Source organism: Alternaria burnsii (genome assembly GCF_013036055.1).
Source record: "Alternaria burnsii strain CBS107.38 chromosome Unknown 698, whole genome shotgun sequence".
NCBI lineage: Eukaryota > Fungi > Ascomycota > Dothideomycetes > Pleosporales > Pleosporaceae > Alternaria > Alternaria burnsii.
Window position 1 is genome coordinate 1,101,958 of NW_024066111.1, and position 17,743 is coordinate 1,119,700.

Consider the following 17,743-nt stretch of genomic DNA (forward strand, 5'->3'; position numbering starts at 1 on the left):
CTTCTCCAGTGACTGTTCCCACAAGTTACGCACCAGTCATTCCAACAAGTTTTGCTATCTGTAGCTAGCTTACCGTGGTGGTCACACTGCAGAGTACACTCAAGCCATGCTAATGAGTACTAGATGATGTGTCTACATTGATTCGTCGTCAAGCTACATTGAGTCTCCATAAGAAGCGTCTGCGTGCCCGCTATCGTGTCATCGATAAACGTCAGGCTTCTCGGCCTTCGTGCACGATTTCTACTTACGAAAGCCGTAAGACTCCATTTCGGGGCTGTTCCCTTACATGTTCTCAAATCTCTAGTCGGATTTCGGAAAGCAAACTACGATTAGCATGACATGTTGGTGTATCGACGCATCGCTCATGTACTACGTATTCATCACTGCAAGTTCTCAAGTTTCCAGGTATGAGCTGGATACGACGCACCGCTTGATACGTGAATAGTATAGACTTCCAGCGTACAAAGTATGACCATGAATGACTGGCCTAGACATCACGATTACGGACCGTTACTATGACTACCTGCAGAAGTGCGATCTTCTGTAGAACGTGAAATGTCTCGAATGGGGAGAGGAAGCTACTGTTATACTAACACACGGGTAGTCAGGGGAGCGTGGACAGAACTCCAGTTATATGTTGGGTAGTACTGAATTCAACATGGGTCGGAATGGGAAATGAGCCTGAGACTTGAACTTACATATCATGCTATCTCGATGGCTTGTCACTCGTTCATGTAGCTTCACATTGGGGACATACACTGTCCAATCTTACAAAAACTTAGATTAGGACAACTTTCTATCGCTGAACCATGTCGGATTCTAGTGAAGTAAAAGTGAATCCAGTGGGATTGTATTCCCAAATCTTTGTTTTACTTAGAAAAAATTGATCTACTTAGCCCTGGATTTCGGTAACCAACTTTCCAGTATTGCCACCCTGGAAAAGCATCATCCAAGTCTTGGGCACATCCTCAAACTTGGTCTTAACCACAGTCTCGGTCTCAGGTCCAACCTGAATCTTGCCCTCCTTGACTCCTTTGATCAACTCTGGTACAATCTGTCCAGCCCTGCCAGACTCCAAAGCGTCGATAACAATGAATCCCTTGACCTCAATTCGGTTGCTGATAATCTCGAACCAGTTCTTCACACCACTGTCGCCCATGGAGTTGTATGTTGCAACAGCACCACAAGCAGCAATGCGTCCGTGGCGCTTCATGCGACCAAGCATAAGCGACAAGATATCGCCACCGACATTGTCGAAGTAGACTTCCACGTATCCTTCTGTAGCCTTGATCAAGTCCTTTTCAAAAGAAGCAGCCTTGTAGTCAACGCAGATATCCGCGCCGAGACTCTCGACCCAGCGGCACTTCTTTTCACCACCCGCGATACCAATGACGCGTTTGCATCCGAGCACGTTCTTGGCGAGTTGCACGACCATCGATCCAGTAGCGCCCGCAGCTCCAGAAACGACGACGGTGTCGGCGGCGGTAGCACGCGCAATGTCGATGAGACCGTAGTATGCGGTTAGACCAGTTCCGCCAAGTGCTCCAACAAAGTGTGTGGGACGAATACCGGCGCTCTCATCGGCTTGAATGGGGCGGACCTCTTTGGCGGAGACAACAGCATACTCGGTCCAGCCGAAGGTGCCCATGACGAGTTGACCCTTGGGCAGGCTATCGGTGCTAGATTCGACGATCTCGGCGATGGCAAAGGAACGCATGATGTCGCCCTCGTTTACTGGTGGAACATAGAGGCGCTCAGGGTCCATGTCCTTCTGAATCCATCTGCCATGATATTTAGCTCAATTTCTCTAGATATATCTACTGCTGAGCATACCCTCTTTGCGCTGGGTCATTTGAGAAGTAGAGTATCTTGATGAGGACCTGGTCAGCGCTTGGGCTTGGGAGGTCGACGGTCTTGAGCTCAAAGGTCGCGTCCTTGCCCTCGATGACGGGGTCGTTGACCGGCGGGTTGGCAAGAACCCATTGGCGTGTCTGTTGGCCTGGCATATCTATAGCTCTTTATATCCTTGTCTTCTCTATGTAATTTGGTAGATGTGATATCTATGTATTGTTGATGCTTGTGATGGAGAAGAAGTGTGTATAGCAGGGACGAGAAGCGGTCAACCCTGTCTTTAAGTACAACCAAAGCTAAACAGTCTCGAAGCTGCGGTGGGGTCTCCCAAATCTTCCACGTAGATCCTGGACATCATAGGCCTAGACGTAAGAGACGTGTAAGGACGTGCTAGTTCTACTTAGTAATTGGCATAGAGTCGATTACTTAGTGTAGAAACGTTCGCGGCGAACCTCGGCTCCTTCTAGTCTCCAGTTTTCGCACTCTGGTGTAACGTGTCCATTGCAGTTTCATGGTAGTCGATCCGCTTTTCGTCCGACGCATTTGGAAAATGGTCCATTCAGTAATGATGATCCAAAAGCGCAGTCGAAGAGACACATTCATTGTTGATTGAAGGGATGACGGGGTAGCTTGGAGCTTCACACATTCCAGGCACAAGCACGTGGCAAGTGGGGCATTCGTACATGACTCGCGCTTGATGCATCATGTTCGATGTTATAACAACATGGATCTATCTGCACCTGCTTGGCTTGGTTGGGCTCACAATGAACTCTTCACCACTTACCACCCTTGCCCTTCTTCTTGTTCTTTCCCTTGTCTGCACCGCCCTTCTTCTCTTGAGCGGCCGGTGTGCCCTTGTCATTCTCCACAACACCACCCTGGGTAAGGCCTTCTGCCCTTTTCTTTCCTTTCCTACCCTTGGGACGGTAGTAGCTCCTATCACGCATTGGAAGCCATCGTTCGGGGTCCATCTTCTTACCCTCGACATAGTCCTTTGGCACTCTCGACTTACGCAACCTCTTCGACTTGGCCGGTACCTCCTTGTTGGGCGCAAGGCTACGTTTCCTTGACTCCGCTCCGAGGTTAACTGATGTGAGGGTACCAAGTGGAACACCTGCATTCTCAAGCTCAACTGCGTCGATATCAGAAACTAGACGATTGGCTTCTGGCAAGTAAGCCAGGAGGTCTGCAGGTATTGATGATGGGTCTGTGATGCTATATGCAGCTACAAGACCAGCGATAGAAGCCCGGTCTTCGTTATCTTGGTCATACAAGCCCTGGAAGATCTCTCCTGCAGTTTTGACGTTGTCGGGGTTATGAGTGTCGAGAAGTGCTGTGCCAGCAGCGACCATCAGAGACTTGGATGGCGCTTCCGTTTTCGACTTGTGAGGTTTCCGCCAGTACTCAGCTGCCTTTGCTAGCTCGTTCTTGGAAGCGCCTGGTCGACCTTGCTGTGCATATAGCGACACAAGTGCAGCAATAAGTCCTGGTGCAAAACGAACGTCTAAATCGGATGCTGAGCCACTCTGTTCCAATCGCTTGAAAAACGATTCTAGCAAATGTGTCGCAGCGGCGTAGTTGTTTGTAATAACGTACAAGTGCGTTATCGTGAGTATGAGACCCACATCAGCTGGCCTCTTTTCTAGCAACGGTACGATCTCCTTCAATGCAGCTTTCTCGGTGTCTGCATTCCTTGCGTGAGCTGCCGCATTCAACACTGCTGCCATGTTGACGGCAGGAGACAGAGATGGTGCAGGCGACGCGGAGATGACCTTCTCAGTCGAAGATGCCACGCCCGCGACCTTCTGCGACAGCAATGCCATAACGTATTCATCTTGTCGTAGAATGTTGGACTGGTGGGAGAAATGCTGATCGGTAACGGGAGGTTGCGGCGATGCGTGGAAGAGACGATGGGAGAGGTAAGGGTTTGAGTGCTCTTTGGAGGCGGCGATGCTGTTGACCTGGGCAATGTAGCGGGTCGAGAGTTCCTTGATGCTACTGTTGTTAGTGGCTATTCTAAGCTTGTGACGGACGTCTTACTCTGCAAAAGGAATCTTGGTGGCCAGTTCCTCGGCCTCGTCAATCTTGCCCAGTTGCGTCAGGACATAGACTTGCTGAACAGTAATTGGCAGTAACTCGGCCTGTTTTTCTTCTTCGCTAAGGTCCGAGAGTGCATTGCACAGATCCTTCGCGCGCTTGAGACACACTTGGGCTTGTCCAAACTCATTGCGGGATATGCTGCCGCATGCCGCGTTGAAGGCCGTTTCGAAGACTTCCAGATCTTCACGTGTGGGCTGCTTCTTTTGCGCGAGCTCGCCTTGCCCAGTCCATTCCAGTTGCGCGTCTACAGCCCCCGAGTTGATGCGGATATCGTACTCTTCGCTTTCGACGTTTTGGTCTGCGAGTTCCTTATAAATCCTGGTGGCCTGCGCGAAGTTCTCGGATCGGTATGCCTGGCAGCCAGGTGTCAGCTATGCGCATGCTTCAGATGCCTTCCGGTACATACGGCCTGAGCAAGCATGTGCTTCATCCCCCGACCTGCATCTGAACCCGCGGCTGTGGCCACTTCCGCAGCCTTTGCTGCATTGCCAGTCTTGTAGAGCGCATATGCGTACTCGAACCGCGCCTTCTCCTGCAACTCTTGCGCCCCCTCAAACACCTCTAATGCATCCTCATAACGGTCCAAGTGCAGCAATGCTATCGCTTTTGTGTGCTGCGCGTCCAGATCGCCCTTGGATTTCTTGAGCGCCGCATTGGTGGCCTTTAGCACTTCGTCGTGGTCGTCGATGGTAGCTTGTGCAAGCAGCGAGGAGAGTGATTTGGTGGATGCGGCCATGGTCGGTTCGCGCTTTATCTTCCACCCATCAGAAGGCGGCGCAGACGTTCAGAGAGTAGCGATGGGCGCTGGTGGGGAGATTGCGGAGGTCTTGGTGAAGGCACGCGGGGATCTGAGGTGGGATGGTGCAAGCTCGCCTAAGACCCTAAGTTCCGATGGCTTGGATTCGTAGTAGGGCTGACGGCTAACGAGCATTGTCATTCAGCACAAAGTGCTCGGTATCCAAAGCGACAGGCTATTCACATGGGATTACCGCAGGTGGTTCTCTCCATCGATGCACGATTTATACCATGGCAAAATTGTCAAGCGATATCTTTTAGTACATTGAATCTACCTCCTTTTTGTGCTTTGAAAATGCTTTCTACAGAGTACGCAATGCTCTAAATCATGCACTTCCCTCCTTGTATGCCGAAAGATCATGACTGCAGCCAAAGCCGATCCCTGCATGCTTTCGAAAGTTGAACGCCACCTAAACCTAAACGCCAGCGCTATGTGATCAATCAGTTTACATCTTCGAATTCATCCTCTTCGCTCTCGTCGCCACCATTCGACGCGGCTGGAGTTGCTGCAGCTGGAGTTGCAGCAGCCGAAGGCGTAGGGGCAGCGGACGATTCCAGCTTGACACGTTTTGCATCCGGAAGAGCGCTGGGTGTACCCACGTCAACGTCTTCAAACTCATCCTCATCCTCATCCTCCTCGTCATCGTCCTCTTCCTGCTCCTTCCTGCGGCGCTCGGCCTCGATCTGGGCAAAGACAGCATCGAGGTTCTGATTAGTGGCCACGCTATCTCCTGGCTCGGTTTTGATACTGGGAGTGTCTACTCCATCTGCTTCTCGCTTCACACTTGTCGTGTTTCCTGCTGCGTCTTTGATAACAGTCGACTTGGTGTGCCAAGAAGGAAGCTGATTCTGCAAAGACATCTTTTCCTGGCGCGCCCTGTCTGCCGCTCGTTGTTTCTCGTTCTCCTCCGCGCTCGAACCGATCTGAACGTTGATCTTCTCCGGGCCCGTATCGATGCCCTTGACGGCAGTCGGGCGGGAGACAGTTTCAATAACCTCGACCTGCGTGCCAGGGTCCACATTCCTATCGCGAGGAAGCTCGATCCTCTCGCTGATGATGTCTGGTGGTTCCAGATTGGGAAGATTACCCATGTCCTGGATTTTCGACATCATCTCGATTAGCGGTCCGAACAGCTTGTTGAACTTGGCTGGAGTATCGTCGACGTCGTCTGCTTGAACGTCCTGGTCGATTTCGTCCAGTCGAAAGCCGCATCTGGCGCAAATGAAACCACTGTCATCTGGTCCAGGATTGTCATCGGGATGGTCAAGCGCCTGCATGGTGGTGTATGTGGACTTGCATCGCAAGCATTTGAATTCGGGTTTTTCGGTCGTGGGTTTCGCGTCCCTTTTGATGCCCTCGTCAATCTTATGAATCTTGTACTTGACCGAGTCGACGGCGCGGCGCCAGTCGATGTAGAAGAATTCTCTGCTTGATGCCTTGTTTGCACCCTGGCGCAGGACATGCTGAGTATACGAAGAACACAGCCCGGCCTCCCTAAGCTTACCCGCAACCTTACTAACATGTTTCGAGTTCTTGCCTGCATCGAGAATGATGGTCATGTCGGCCACGGGAAGTGCGCCGTGATAGCAGAGGGCGTCCATGATGACGATGTGCTCCGTCTCGTAAAACATACGGACTACTGTCCTTAACAATTGCTTCACTGCTTGTACAGGATCCCCTCCGTTCTTCTCTACAGAGTCCTTCATTGCTGCGCCCATGGCCGCGGTTGTATAGAATTACGTTCAGGTCTTGCTCGAACGGCGGCTGAGGAGATGCGGTGGGCGCGGACGGCTTTCTTCGAATACGCCAGACTAGATCGCAGACAGGGCGCGAGACTCGAAATCGGTTTGTACGTATTAGGCGAGGCGCATCCTTTTCTACTTTGTGTTATGTCTGTCCGCACGCGAGTTGACGCGACAATCGGGTGCTGCTGTAGGAGAAAAGGTGAGATTACTAAAGATACAACAGGCAGACACGACTGAACCATGGTTCCAGCACTAAGCGGTGGCTCGGGCGGTGAAGCGTACCTGCCGCGCCAAGCCTACAGCTCCGAGAAAATGGAAACCACGACCCCACAATTTACCTTCATTTGCAGCTACAGCTATCCTTTGTAACCCTACCGCCTCATGACCCGTAGCTTTGAATACTTGAAGAAGCTGGTCACACGCCTTTCGCGACCATGTCTGACAACGAAGGTCCTCGCCACGACAACAGTTCGTCAAATCGCGACCGAGGCGACAAGAAGCGCAAATGGGCCGACAAAGATCGCAGAAATGCTTCGAGGGGAGGTGGTGGACGGCACCAGCATGGAAGCCGTCCGAATAAGAAGAGAAATATGGGGCGTAAGGAACATCAGTGAGCAGCTACCGGTCGATTCAATGCTCGTCTCTAACTAAGCAAGCTCTACCCAATTAGACCGACGAGATCGCAACCTCGAACAACAAGCCAAATATAAGGAGCAAGAAGAGAAGGGCGAAGATAGGCCAGCTCTTCCTGCTGCCTTCCCTGCCGAGGAGGTTGAGGCAGAAGAGCGCAGGCCGAAACGCAAAGTCGCAGTCATGATTGGCTACTCAGGCACTGGCTACAAGGGCATGCAGATCGACTACAAACAAAAGACCATCGAAGGCGACCTATTCAACGCTTTTGTCGCAGCCGGTGCCATATCCAAGGCAAACGCATCAGACCCCAAGAAATCGTCTCTCGTCCGTTGCGCCCGTACCGATAAGGGCGTTCATGCTGCCGGCAATATAGTATCGTTGAAGTTGATCATCGAAGAGGAAGACATCGTTGATAAGATCAACAGTCATCTACCTGACCAGATCAGGGTTTGGGGTATCCAACGAACTATCGGTTCATTCAGCTGTTACCAAGCATGCGATTCTCGATGGTACGAATACTTGATTCCGACACACTCATTCCTCCCGCCGCATCCTTCGAGCTACTTAGGAAAGAAGTTAGAAGAGTACGCAGAGAAAGAGAACGATGTTGAGGGCTATCGGAAGAGACAGGCCGAGGTCGCCAATTTCTGGCCTGAGGTAGAGGAGAAACACATTAAACCCATCTTGGACTCACTTGACGACTCAATACGACCACTGGTGCTAGAAGCACTTTACAACGTCGATGCGATTGATTCGCCGCCTGGCGGAGATCGCTTAGTCGATGCCTCCATCGAGCATATCGAGCGCAAAGCCAAGGAAGAGAAGTCCGCGGATACCGCGATGGCGGACGGAGGCGACGTTACTCCTAGCGAACAGACCGCAAATGAAGTCAAAGAAGCCATCGATACGATACAACAAAACGAACCTAGCATTACTCTCGACAGCTCCACGGACGGTTCCCGTCCTCTCCCTGAAGGTGTCGTCAACCAACCCGTCCTCGAAGAAGCCATCAAAGCCCTAAAGAGGGCGTATCTAGACGTGAAGAAGGCTTACCGCATCTCTCCCGAGCGACAAGCCCGAGTCCAAGCTGCACTCGACAATTACCTCGGAACCCACCGCTACCACAACTACACAGTGCACAAGAAATTCAACGACAAGTCCGCCCAGCGCTATATCAAGAGCTTTAAAGTCGCACCTAAGCCTATCATCATCAACGATACCGAGTGGTTGAGTTTGAAGGTACACGGTCAGAGTTTTATGATGCACCAGATCCGTAAGATGGTTGGTATGGCTGCGTTAACGGTACGATGCGGTACCGACCCCGCAATCATGGACAAGAGCTTCGGTAACGAGGTTGTCCGGATACCCAAGGCTCCCGGCCTGGGCTTGTTGCTCGAGAGACCCGTGTTTGAGTCGTACAACGCAAAGTCAGCTAAGCAGCATGGACGCGATCCCATTGATTTCGAGAGGTACAACGACAAGATTGAGGCCTTCAAAGAAAAGGAGATTTATCAGCGTATCTTCCGTGAAGAGGCAGAGGGCAATCAGTGAGTATTATTCTGGTCCAAGTCACTATGGATAGCTTCTAACTATGGATAGGTTCAACACGTTTTTCACGCATTTGGACAACTACAAAGATCCACAATTTCTCTACTTGACCTCCGGTGGCATCGAAGCCACAAAGAGGAAGCGTGAAGACAAGTCTGCACAACAAAAGTACGAAGAAGACTCTGAAGATGAGAATGCCAGTGGTGGCGAAGGTTAGTCGACAACATTGGTAGTAAGGATGATGTGATACCCCATATACATGGATGGTTTCATGAATTGCCTGGGCATGGGCACCATGAAAGTGTATCACTGCGACTTCAGAAGAGATTCGCGTCGTCTCAAGTACGAAAATATCATGTGTACTATAATAGCACGACGCTGTGGTCATCGCACCAGACCGATAGAATTGATTCCCTTATAGATGTCGCGATGACTTGAACGTAGTATAAGGTAATTCCGATACACAAGAACGCCTTGCTTGACCATCGTATAGCCTTGTAACGAAAGCACTTCACAGACCCTTGCCCTCGAGATACTCCTGCACTCTCTCCAGAAGCTCTGCTTTCTTACCCCCAATGCTCTGACCCCTTGCGCTGAGCCATTGCTTCAGCACAGCAACTGTTTGCTTGCTGATTTTTCCACTGTTGTTCAGATCCGCCATTTGCTGATCAGTCATACCATCTTCTTCTTCCCCACCGTCTTCAGCTTTGACCATTGGTTCTTTCTTGACTCTCTTAGCGGCTGGCTTATCCTCACCATCTGCACCGCCACCCGGGCGTTTCTTTGCTGTAGGCTTAGTGCGATGAGCTAGCGCGGACTTTTGCTGTTGTGCGTATGCTTCTTCAAATTCTTTACCATAGTCTTCAATGTACTCACCACACCGCTTGTCAATTTGCTTGTAACGAGGAATGGTTTTGTCTTCGGGGTGGACCGGTAGTTCTTCTTCGAGGGCCAGCGCTTGTAAGATGCGGTAGAACCATTGCAAATCTGGGTTAGGGTATCTGGAAGGATCGTATATGCCTTTGGGTAGTTGAAGTTGCTCGATGATGAGGCGCATCTTGTCGGTCAGCGCATCTGTGGTCTTGAGTGGTTGCTCCGGTGGCGTTGGAAATTGCCGAATGTCGTCTGCGAAGGGGAGGGGTACGAGCCAAAGTCCCGGTGGCATTAATTGCTCGCCTTCTTCATTTATCCTCTCTTCGCTGGGGATGAGGGCTGCAAGCGTGGGTGCAGCGTTGCGGCGCGGAATGAACCATACTAAGCCCATCTTCTGAGACTTTAGCAATTTTTGCTGTAAGGCTGAGAAGACACGGGTTGAACCAATGTAATCTGCTTCTGAGGGGTAGATGAAAGTTGATTTGTTCGTGTTAGTCCAGATAGGAACGCTGGAAATGGGCTTGAAGCCAATGATCCGAATTACAGGCTCACCAAAACATTGCCGTATTTGTGTGATCTCTTCGGGCGTGAAGGTGATTGCATCGCCGCCAAACTTGTACGCTTTCCGCAGCTCGGTCTTCTCAATGGCCCGGGCTGATTCGTTTGCCATCTGTGTGGTTGTAGACACCGCGATCTGCGGCTTTTCACCGCCAACCCATACGTAGCAAGACTTGACATGTTCCTGACGTTTGATAAGGATGTATCCCTTTACACCAATACGGAGATCGGGACCAAGCTCCATGGGTAATGAGAATAGAGCGCGGCGGGGTGCAGCTTTGGAATTGATGGAAGAGATGAGTTGCTTGAGAAGAGATATGCCTTCGCCACTCTTCGCAACTTTGGTAGTCGACGGTATGGCAACGGGCGCGTCAGGATCGGATGGTGATGTTGGGTACACGAGGTCATCATAGAAACGCGATCGATCGAAGGTATGGTCTGGTTGCGATATGGGGAATAGGTCGATAGTACAACCAAGATCGTATAAGTCGCGAGCCCGTGTGACTGCTGTGTCCTTGTCTGCTTTTACCTTGACTGGGTAGTCGTTGTCTGTCACTAGGAACAATCGTCTAGACGAAAAGTTGGGCGCTTTTGTAGTGAAGATTTGGTTTGCACAGAACAGCACGGTTGCCATGCTGGCACCATCCTTGGTTGGCTTCAGTATCTCTTCGGCCTCTTCTTCATTCTCCACCATATCTCTGAGCCTCTTGACATCCTGAGCTGATGGCACGTCAAGGTCTGCAAGGAGATAGCAGTTTTGAAACGTGTTGTCACCGTCCTTCAAGTCTGTCGTCTCAGTGCCAAATAATAGTATACCCATCATGTCGTTTGGATTTGAGATGATTCGTTGCTGCATTAATTGATAGGCGCATTTCAGAGCAGCAGACGTCGGCGAATCGCGCTCAGCTTTCTTATCTTCTGATTTGGGGGGTTTCTCAAGCATAGTTGGGCTAACGTCGATGGCGAAGAGGACGGCATCTTTGATTGTCTTGTAACTCTATGTATCGTTAGTAACACCACTGAGTACAGAAGCCGCATTGGACGTACAGACTCGTCAATCTCCTCCTCTTCCTCTTCCTCTTCGCCTGGCCGATTGTCTTGTGGTGCCGCCATGGTGCGACAGTCGCGTTTGGCTGTTGTAGTAGAAGGGTAAAAGCTCAATGGGGCGACAGTGTGATTAGCATTGGGCTTCGGAGACTTCTAGGGATTATGGGACCAAGTAGCCCAGGCAGGCAATCATAAGTCGCTGCGGCGCGCGGGACAACGACGTAGCATGGTAGGCAGCAGGGTGAGAACGCGACACTAGCTCCAACACGTAGGCACGTGTTTGCTAGGCTGCCGTGGGGCAACTCCTAGCGTCCGATCGCCAGCCACGATCGTCATCAACTGCCAACGGGCCTGCCGCCATTGGTCAGAGCTTTCACGCCGCTTGCTGGTCTGAACATTATTCATGCTGTAGTTCTGGCCTCGGCATCTTCTCCTCTATACTTGACTTCGAGGGGACACTTTCTTTCTCGTCGCAAACTTCACAATGGCACTTCGCATATCTTGCCAGCGCGCCGCAAAGCGTGCCACTTCCATTACGCCCGCCACATCTGTCCTCTCATCATACAGCGCACAATGGCGGAGAGGCAATGCGACAGTTGCCCCTACCCAAGTAACACCTGGCGCTAAGGGACCTACTGCTATGGTCTTCATGAACATGGGCGGGCCATCGACAACAGACGAGGTCCATGGCTTTCTGAGCATGTTGTTCGTGCGTAACTTGGTTGGAACGCATCATAGATACTCGGCTGACGGATTGTAGGCCGACAAAGACCTGATTCCCCTTGGACCCCTCCAGAACTACATTGGACCCTATATTGCACGGAGACGAACACCCAAGATTCAAAAGCAATATGCTGAGATTGGTGGTGGATCACCAATCAGGAGATGGTCTGAACACCAGGCCGCAGAAATGTGCAAGATCCTCGACAAGACCTCACCCGAGACCGCTCCCCACAAGCCCTACGTTGCTTTCCGTTATGCGAACCCTCTTACCGAAGACACATACAAGCAATTGATAGCAGACGGTTTTGGAGCAGGCAAGGGTGGCCGTGCTGTCGCTTTCACACAATACCCCCAGTACTCCTGCTCAACTACCGGCTCCTCGTTGAACGAACTCTGGAAATGGAGGACGAGGCTGGAAGGCAAGCGCGCAAATGGAGAAACTGGTCAAGAAGTCGAGCCTGAAGGTGCCATCAAATGGAGTGTTATTGACCGCTGGCCGGCACACCCAGGCTTAGTAGAAGCCTTCGCTCAGAACATCGAAAAGAAGCTCGCGGAATACCCAGCTGAGCGACGAGACGGCGTTGTCATCCTCTTCTCTGCCCACAGTCTCCCCATGACTGTTGTCAACCGCGGTGACCCATACCCCTCCGAAGTCGCAGCGACTGTATACGCCGTGATGCAGCGCCTCGGCATGAAGCACAAATACCGCCTTGTATGGCAATCGCAGGTCGGCCCTCAACCTTGGCTTGGAGCGCAGACTTCAGACACTGTCAAAGAGTACATGAAGAAGGGCCAGACAGACATGCTCCTTGTACCCATTGCCTTCACTAGCGACCACATCGAGACGCTATACGAACTGGACAAGGAGGTCATTGGTGAGGACGCAGAGGGCCATGAGGGTGTCAAGCGCGTCGAGAGCTTGAACGATAGCCCTGTTTTCATCGAGGCGCTCGCAGACATCGCAAAGGCACACTTGCAGAGCGGGCAGGCGTGTAGCCCGCAGATGATTCTCAGATGTCCAAAGTGCACGAGTGAGAGGTGTTTGGCACAAAAGGAGTTCTTCGCTGGCCAGACACAACACATCGATCCTCCCGCATCATAGGCTGATTTGAAGCTATGACGATTCGAGAATTGCAGACATGTAGCGATTGTGTACCATATGGAAAAATTACTATATACCCGCCTCATAAGGACGATTGGAGATCTGACTGTCTCGCTATGAACCCTAGAGACTTCGTCTCCATAGGCCGCGTGATACACGCGCTTTTTGGCACCATCTCCCGAGTTTCACTTGTGTTGTTGTCTGCCACCTCTTCCTCGGTCTGGGTATGTATCTGGGCGATACGCCCATCCTCGTGACTTTTTTTCCTTTCAACAACCGCCTGAACTTCGCATGGCTCTACTGCTGACGTCTTGACTCTTATCTTGTTTATTCCCGCCCCAAGACTAGAATTCCCTTTCTACTTTGCACTTACAAGTTTCCCTGTCTGCTCGTCCTGGGGAATGCAGCTATAGTGTGTGTCCGGACACGCAAAGCCCAATCAAGGAGGAAAGCTGATGTTACGTTTGCTGCAATCCTGTGACGAAATTGACAAACACACAGCTCCTGTCGTGCCAGTGATCAGTAGCTTTTGAATCTATTGTTAGGCTGTAATGCGTTTCGAGCACTACCTGGCAATGTGGCTCGTCTTTGCCAGTTGTACTTATTTGAGAATCCATCCATGCGAGATCTTCTCTAGGCTCATCTCTGGGGTTCTTGAGGGCGCAGCCTTCGATACCACGTTCATTGTCCACATCGGTGGAGTGGGAGGCAATTTTTGACTCCTGGTCATGTTGGATAGCGGACCACGACGTACAACTTGGTCTACTCTAGGATGTGGTATAAGTAGCCCAGCTTCTTTGACGAGGACTATGTCATCAAGTGACAAAAAAATGTCGATTTGCACGCGCAGATTAGAGGAAGTTTATTGCGGTGTCATTACGAGCATTATTAGGTGGAGGTCGGACACAATCTGGGGCTGAAGTGCAAACCAGAACCTTTTAAGAAACGGTAGAAGATGTCCGGCAGTTCATATAGTGGGCATTTGAGATGGTACTAACAAAGCAGTGGTTAGAGATACCCTACTGGCGCCAATTTCAATTGTGATTTCCATGACTTCGTAGAATTCACTCTAATCAGTGGTACTGCAACCACACAGAGCGCTAATCGTGATGATGCATAAACGCCTAAACAGATAACCGAGTTGGACTATCTTTGTAAACCTCAACTCGATGCTTGGTATATCAACTGGGGATGCATGGAACATCTTCGTTAGTGTGCTTTATAGGTACGAGGGCTCTGAGTGGATTCCATGAAATGTCATTCAATGCAAGACCGCGCTCCCTAGCTGCATACACGCATGTAGAAGCCTCTAAATCCTAGAATTACAGATCCCTCTCGTCACCCAATTGTCCCTTCAATCATAATCCCATGAGTATCTGAAGAGCTTTACGCAGTCCTGGCGACAGGCTTCTTCTCGCCGCCCATGTCGTGCTCAGTGTAGTAAAAGTTCTCCTCTGGGATACGTCCCCTCAGGAACTCGGGCTCGGAGCCACGAACGTAGATGTCCTCGTATAGTACCTTGCCAGTGGCCTCGGGAACGGCCATCTTCTCCGCGATGGCAACCTCCTCGTCGACCTCGGAGCGTGCTTGCTTGTCGATGGACTTGAGCTCCTCCTCGGAAGTGACACCCCAGTCAAGGAGCTTCTGCTTGAGTCCGGCGATGGGGTCGTTGGTGCTGCGCATGCGCTGAATCTCCTCACGGGTCTACCAATGCTTGTTAGTATATACTCTGAAATTCGGGACTGCGGTATGACTCACTCGGTAAGTGGTTCCAGGGTCGGACATGGAGTGTCCTCCGTAACGGTAGGTGACGTATTCGTAGACGAGAGGACCCTTGCCAGCAGCAGCGTACTCCTTTCCGTACTTGACAGCGGCCTTGACGGCGAGGACATCCATACCGTTGATCTTCAGACCAGGGATGTACTGTCCACGCTTGTAGTAGTCGGTGAGGGCAGACGAGCGGTTGGCAGCGGTTCCCATACCGTACTTGTTGTCTGAGGGGTATTAGCAAAATGGCAGCATGCCCCTTTGAAGGGTATACGCACTCTCGCAACCGAAGATGACGGGCAAGTTCCACAGCTTGGCCATGTTGAAAGCCTCAAAGACCTGACCCTGGTTGGAGGCACCGTCTCCGTAGAGAGCAAGGGTGACGTTCTTCTTGTTCTCGTACTGGCATGCGAAGGCAATACCAGCTCCGACGGGAACCTGGGCACCGACGATACCGTTACCTCCGTAGAAACCGGGGGCGAACATGTGCATAGATCCACCTTTTCCGTAAGCGATACCCTCTCTCCTGCCGAGGAGTTCACCGATGATGGACTTGACAGTTGCGCCGCGCATCAGAGCGAAGCCGTGGCAACGGTAGGCGGTAATGAGATGGTCGGCGCGCTCGATAGCGTGTTCGATACCGACGGCGACGGCTTCCTGACCGGTGGACAGATGGCAGAAACCCCGGATCTTCTTCTCCTTGTAGAGCCTGTCGGCGGCCATTTCCATGCGTCTGTTCCATATTAGACCGTGCTTGTAGCCAAATGCTGCAATTGTGGTGTTTCATACCGCACGGCGACCATGTCGTAGTACATCTTCTTCAACTCCTTCTTGGTAACCTCCATTGTGTATGGCGGCGGGTCGAGCTCGTACGTCTCAAAGGCCTCGTCGGAGAGGCGGATCTCGAAGGGCTTGTCATCCTCCTGCACACGGTCAATTATCTGTCCCGTGGCTACAGCCACTCTATCGGCATTTCTGGGTGTTGTCTTACCGATGGCACGTTGGCCGGGTCGGTGTGCGATGAGGCCGCATCCGTGGTCACGAACCTGCTGAAGGCGGGTCGCGCGGCGGGGGCGACGACATTGCGTCGGAAGGGCGACGCAATGTTCCGCCTAATTGTCCTGGACAGCATTGTGAGGTGTGAGGGGAAGGAGCGGGGGGAGAGGCGTGGGTATGCCGTGAGGTTGACTGCTGAGGGTGTTGATTCGAAAAGTTGCTCAGCTCCGCCAGCTCGGGGATCCGCTTTCGCGCTAAGCGATTAGGGTCCGCCAACGCCAATTCTCAACACATCCCGATCCTCTCCGACTCAACACCTATCGATGCGAACAAGCCGCCCAACACATTTCAATTCGCTACACCAATCCTCATTTGCCCTTCTCTTCGTTGCGATTTGTATATTGCACATGCTGATACACCGCGAACCACCAGGGAGTTGGGGTGAGCACGCGTATCCCACACCATCTTCGCGTAGGCAGGACTAGTAGTATATGGCTGTCGCGATCCCTGTCAGGATGCAAAAGAAATGACGCGAGTGAACAGTCCCAGAGATGCGGGATATGATACGACTACTGTTGAACAGCAAGGGAATATTCTCGACATCTCTTTTCCACTATTGCCATCTCAGATTGCTCAACATGACGAAGCTCATCTCGCTCCTCAGAATGATCACTCAAAGTACACTTCCGACCTGTTCGCTAATCCCGTCGAATGATATCCTTTCTATCCCGCAATATCAGTAAAGCAAGCATGATCTCTTGATCAACGTCTTGAAAATTTTTGTGTAACGGAAGTTATGGTAAGCGTAGGCAAGGAGCGTGGGAAAGACGGATGGTTCGATACTTAGGGACTCAAGGTCTTTAGGTATGTTGGATTGCGGAGAGTAGAACTGGTATGCACTTCGAATAATGGAGATTCTACATGTGCATGTCTTTGGTAGGTGTACCGTCAATTACGACCAACATTACCATATGTAAGCCTGAACATGTTTCGAGGCATGGACGGCTGCCAGACGTGAAGCCTATTGTAATCACGTGTGACTCCGCATATAGTAATTTGTGGGGTCGCTGTAGGATGCGTTGCGCTAGCGTTCATTCCTGAAATGAACCTCACAATTATCGTGCAACCTAATTTCGCGAAGACTTTGCTGCGCATATCGACTTATGAGATATGCGTGAGCTTCTGGTTGTGTGTGCCCGATTATAGCAGTCATGCCGCACTTTCTGCTCAAGCCTTTGACGCGCTCGTATCTGACACGACCCGAGAACTCGATTGCTAAGCGCCGGAATTGAAAATCTGATAGAGCGCGTAGCAAGCTTCCCGACGCTTGATGATACACAGATAACACAGCGAAGTAGATCAGAAATGGTGTGACCAATAACGAGCCTCAATCCCGATTTGGTTGTTGTATTATTAGACCTTCGAAGACCCCTTGGCTCGTGGCAGTACGCGCGCGATACAGATTACGTTGATCAGCCCGACATAGACGCGCCAGTAGAAGTCATAGATATCTGGAGTTGACTGTGGTGTTGTGTCTAGCATTCCAAAACTTCTCAAACGAACTTCATTCCCGCCTGCTTCGCAAAAGCCATGGTAGCCACAAACCCACGAAATGCTTCAGGTGCATCCCGCACCACATCCTTTCAACACGAACCGCTCGACTACAGGAGAAATGTTATTAGACTACTCAGGATCCTTCCAAACCTTTCGAATGACGGACACATTCAATGTGAAATGTGGCATGACAGCGTTAAGGCAAGCTACACCTGTCTTTCCTATGTCTGGGGTCCGGAGAAGTTACAACGGCAGATCCTGGTCAACGACAGGCTTCTGTCGATACGAGAAAATCTTTTCGAGTTCATGCAAGTCGCTCGATTAAAATACGCATATTCCCCACGAATTCTCTGGATCGACGCTCTGTGTATCGACCAGGACTCCGTTTATGAAAGGAATCACCAGGTAGCACAGATGGGTTCTATTTACGCAAATTCTGTTGAAGTAATC

General features: G+C 51.2%; 6 protein-coding genes across 6 annotated transcripts; 2 read left to right on the top strand and 4 right to left on the bottom strand.

Annotated features, from left to right (window-relative positions):
* Positions 1–892: 892 nt before the first annotated feature.
* On the bottom strand, positions 893–2,006 carry GT037_004536 (nad-binding protein; the record flags this gene model as incomplete). The annotated part of the gene is made up of 2 exons (XM_038929583.1): positions 893–1,781; positions 1,834–2,006. 2 exons carry the CDS (start codon positions 2,004–2,006, stop codon positions 893–895), a joined length of 1,062 nt encoding a protein of 353 aa, XP_038787855.1.
* A 618-nt stretch (positions 2,007–2,624) lies between these two features.
* Positions 2,625–6,465, bottom strand: GT037_004537 (signal recognition particle protein; the record flags this gene model as incomplete). Its single annotated transcript, XM_038929584.1, has 4 exons — positions 2,625–3,846; positions 3,892–4,304; positions 4,358–4,705; positions 5,197–6,465. The coding sequence occupies 4 exons, from the start codon at positions 6,463–6,465 to the stop codon at positions 2,625–2,627; spliced, it is 3,252 nt and encodes a 1,083-aa protein (XP_038787856.1).
* Positions 6,466–6,926: 461 nt separating this feature from the next.
* On the top strand, positions 6,927–8,890 carry GT037_004538 (pseudouridine synthase; the record flags this gene model as incomplete). The annotated part of the gene is made up of 3 exons (XM_038929585.1): positions 6,927–7,089; positions 7,163–8,672; positions 8,725–8,890. The coding sequence occupies 3 exons, from the start codon at positions 6,927–6,929 to the stop codon at positions 8,888–8,890; spliced, it is 1,839 nt and encodes a 612-aa protein (XP_038787857.1).
* Positions 8,891–9,184: 294 nt separating this feature from the next.
* GT037_004539 (dna-dependent protein kinase) lies at positions 9,185–11,217 on the bottom strand (the record flags this gene model as incomplete). Its single annotated transcript, XM_038929586.1, has 2 exons — positions 9,185–11,101; positions 11,152–11,217. 2 exons carry the CDS (start codon positions 11,215–11,217, stop codon positions 9,185–9,187), a joined length of 1,983 nt encoding a protein of 660 aa, XP_038787858.1.
* Positions 11,218–11,635: 418 nt separating this feature from the next.
* On the top strand, positions 11,636–12,976 carry GT037_004540 (mitochondrial precursor; the record flags this gene model as incomplete). The annotated part of the gene is made up of 2 exons (XM_038929587.1): positions 11,636–11,860; positions 11,912–12,976. 2 exons carry the CDS (start codon positions 11,636–11,638, stop codon positions 12,974–12,976), a joined length of 1,290 nt encoding a protein of 429 aa, XP_038787859.1.
* A 1,386-nt stretch (positions 12,977–14,362) lies between these two features.
* On the bottom strand, positions 14,363–15,875 carry GT037_004541 (pyruvate dehydrogenase e1 component subunit alpha; the record flags this gene model as incomplete). The annotated part of the gene is made up of 5 exons (XM_038929588.1): positions 14,363–14,680; positions 14,735–14,970; positions 15,022–15,476; positions 15,533–15,666; positions 15,735–15,875. The coding sequence occupies 5 exons, from the start codon at positions 15,873–15,875 to the stop codon at positions 14,363–14,365; spliced, it is 1,284 nt and encodes a 427-aa protein (XP_038787860.1).
* Positions 15,876–17,743: the final 1,868 nt, after the last annotated feature.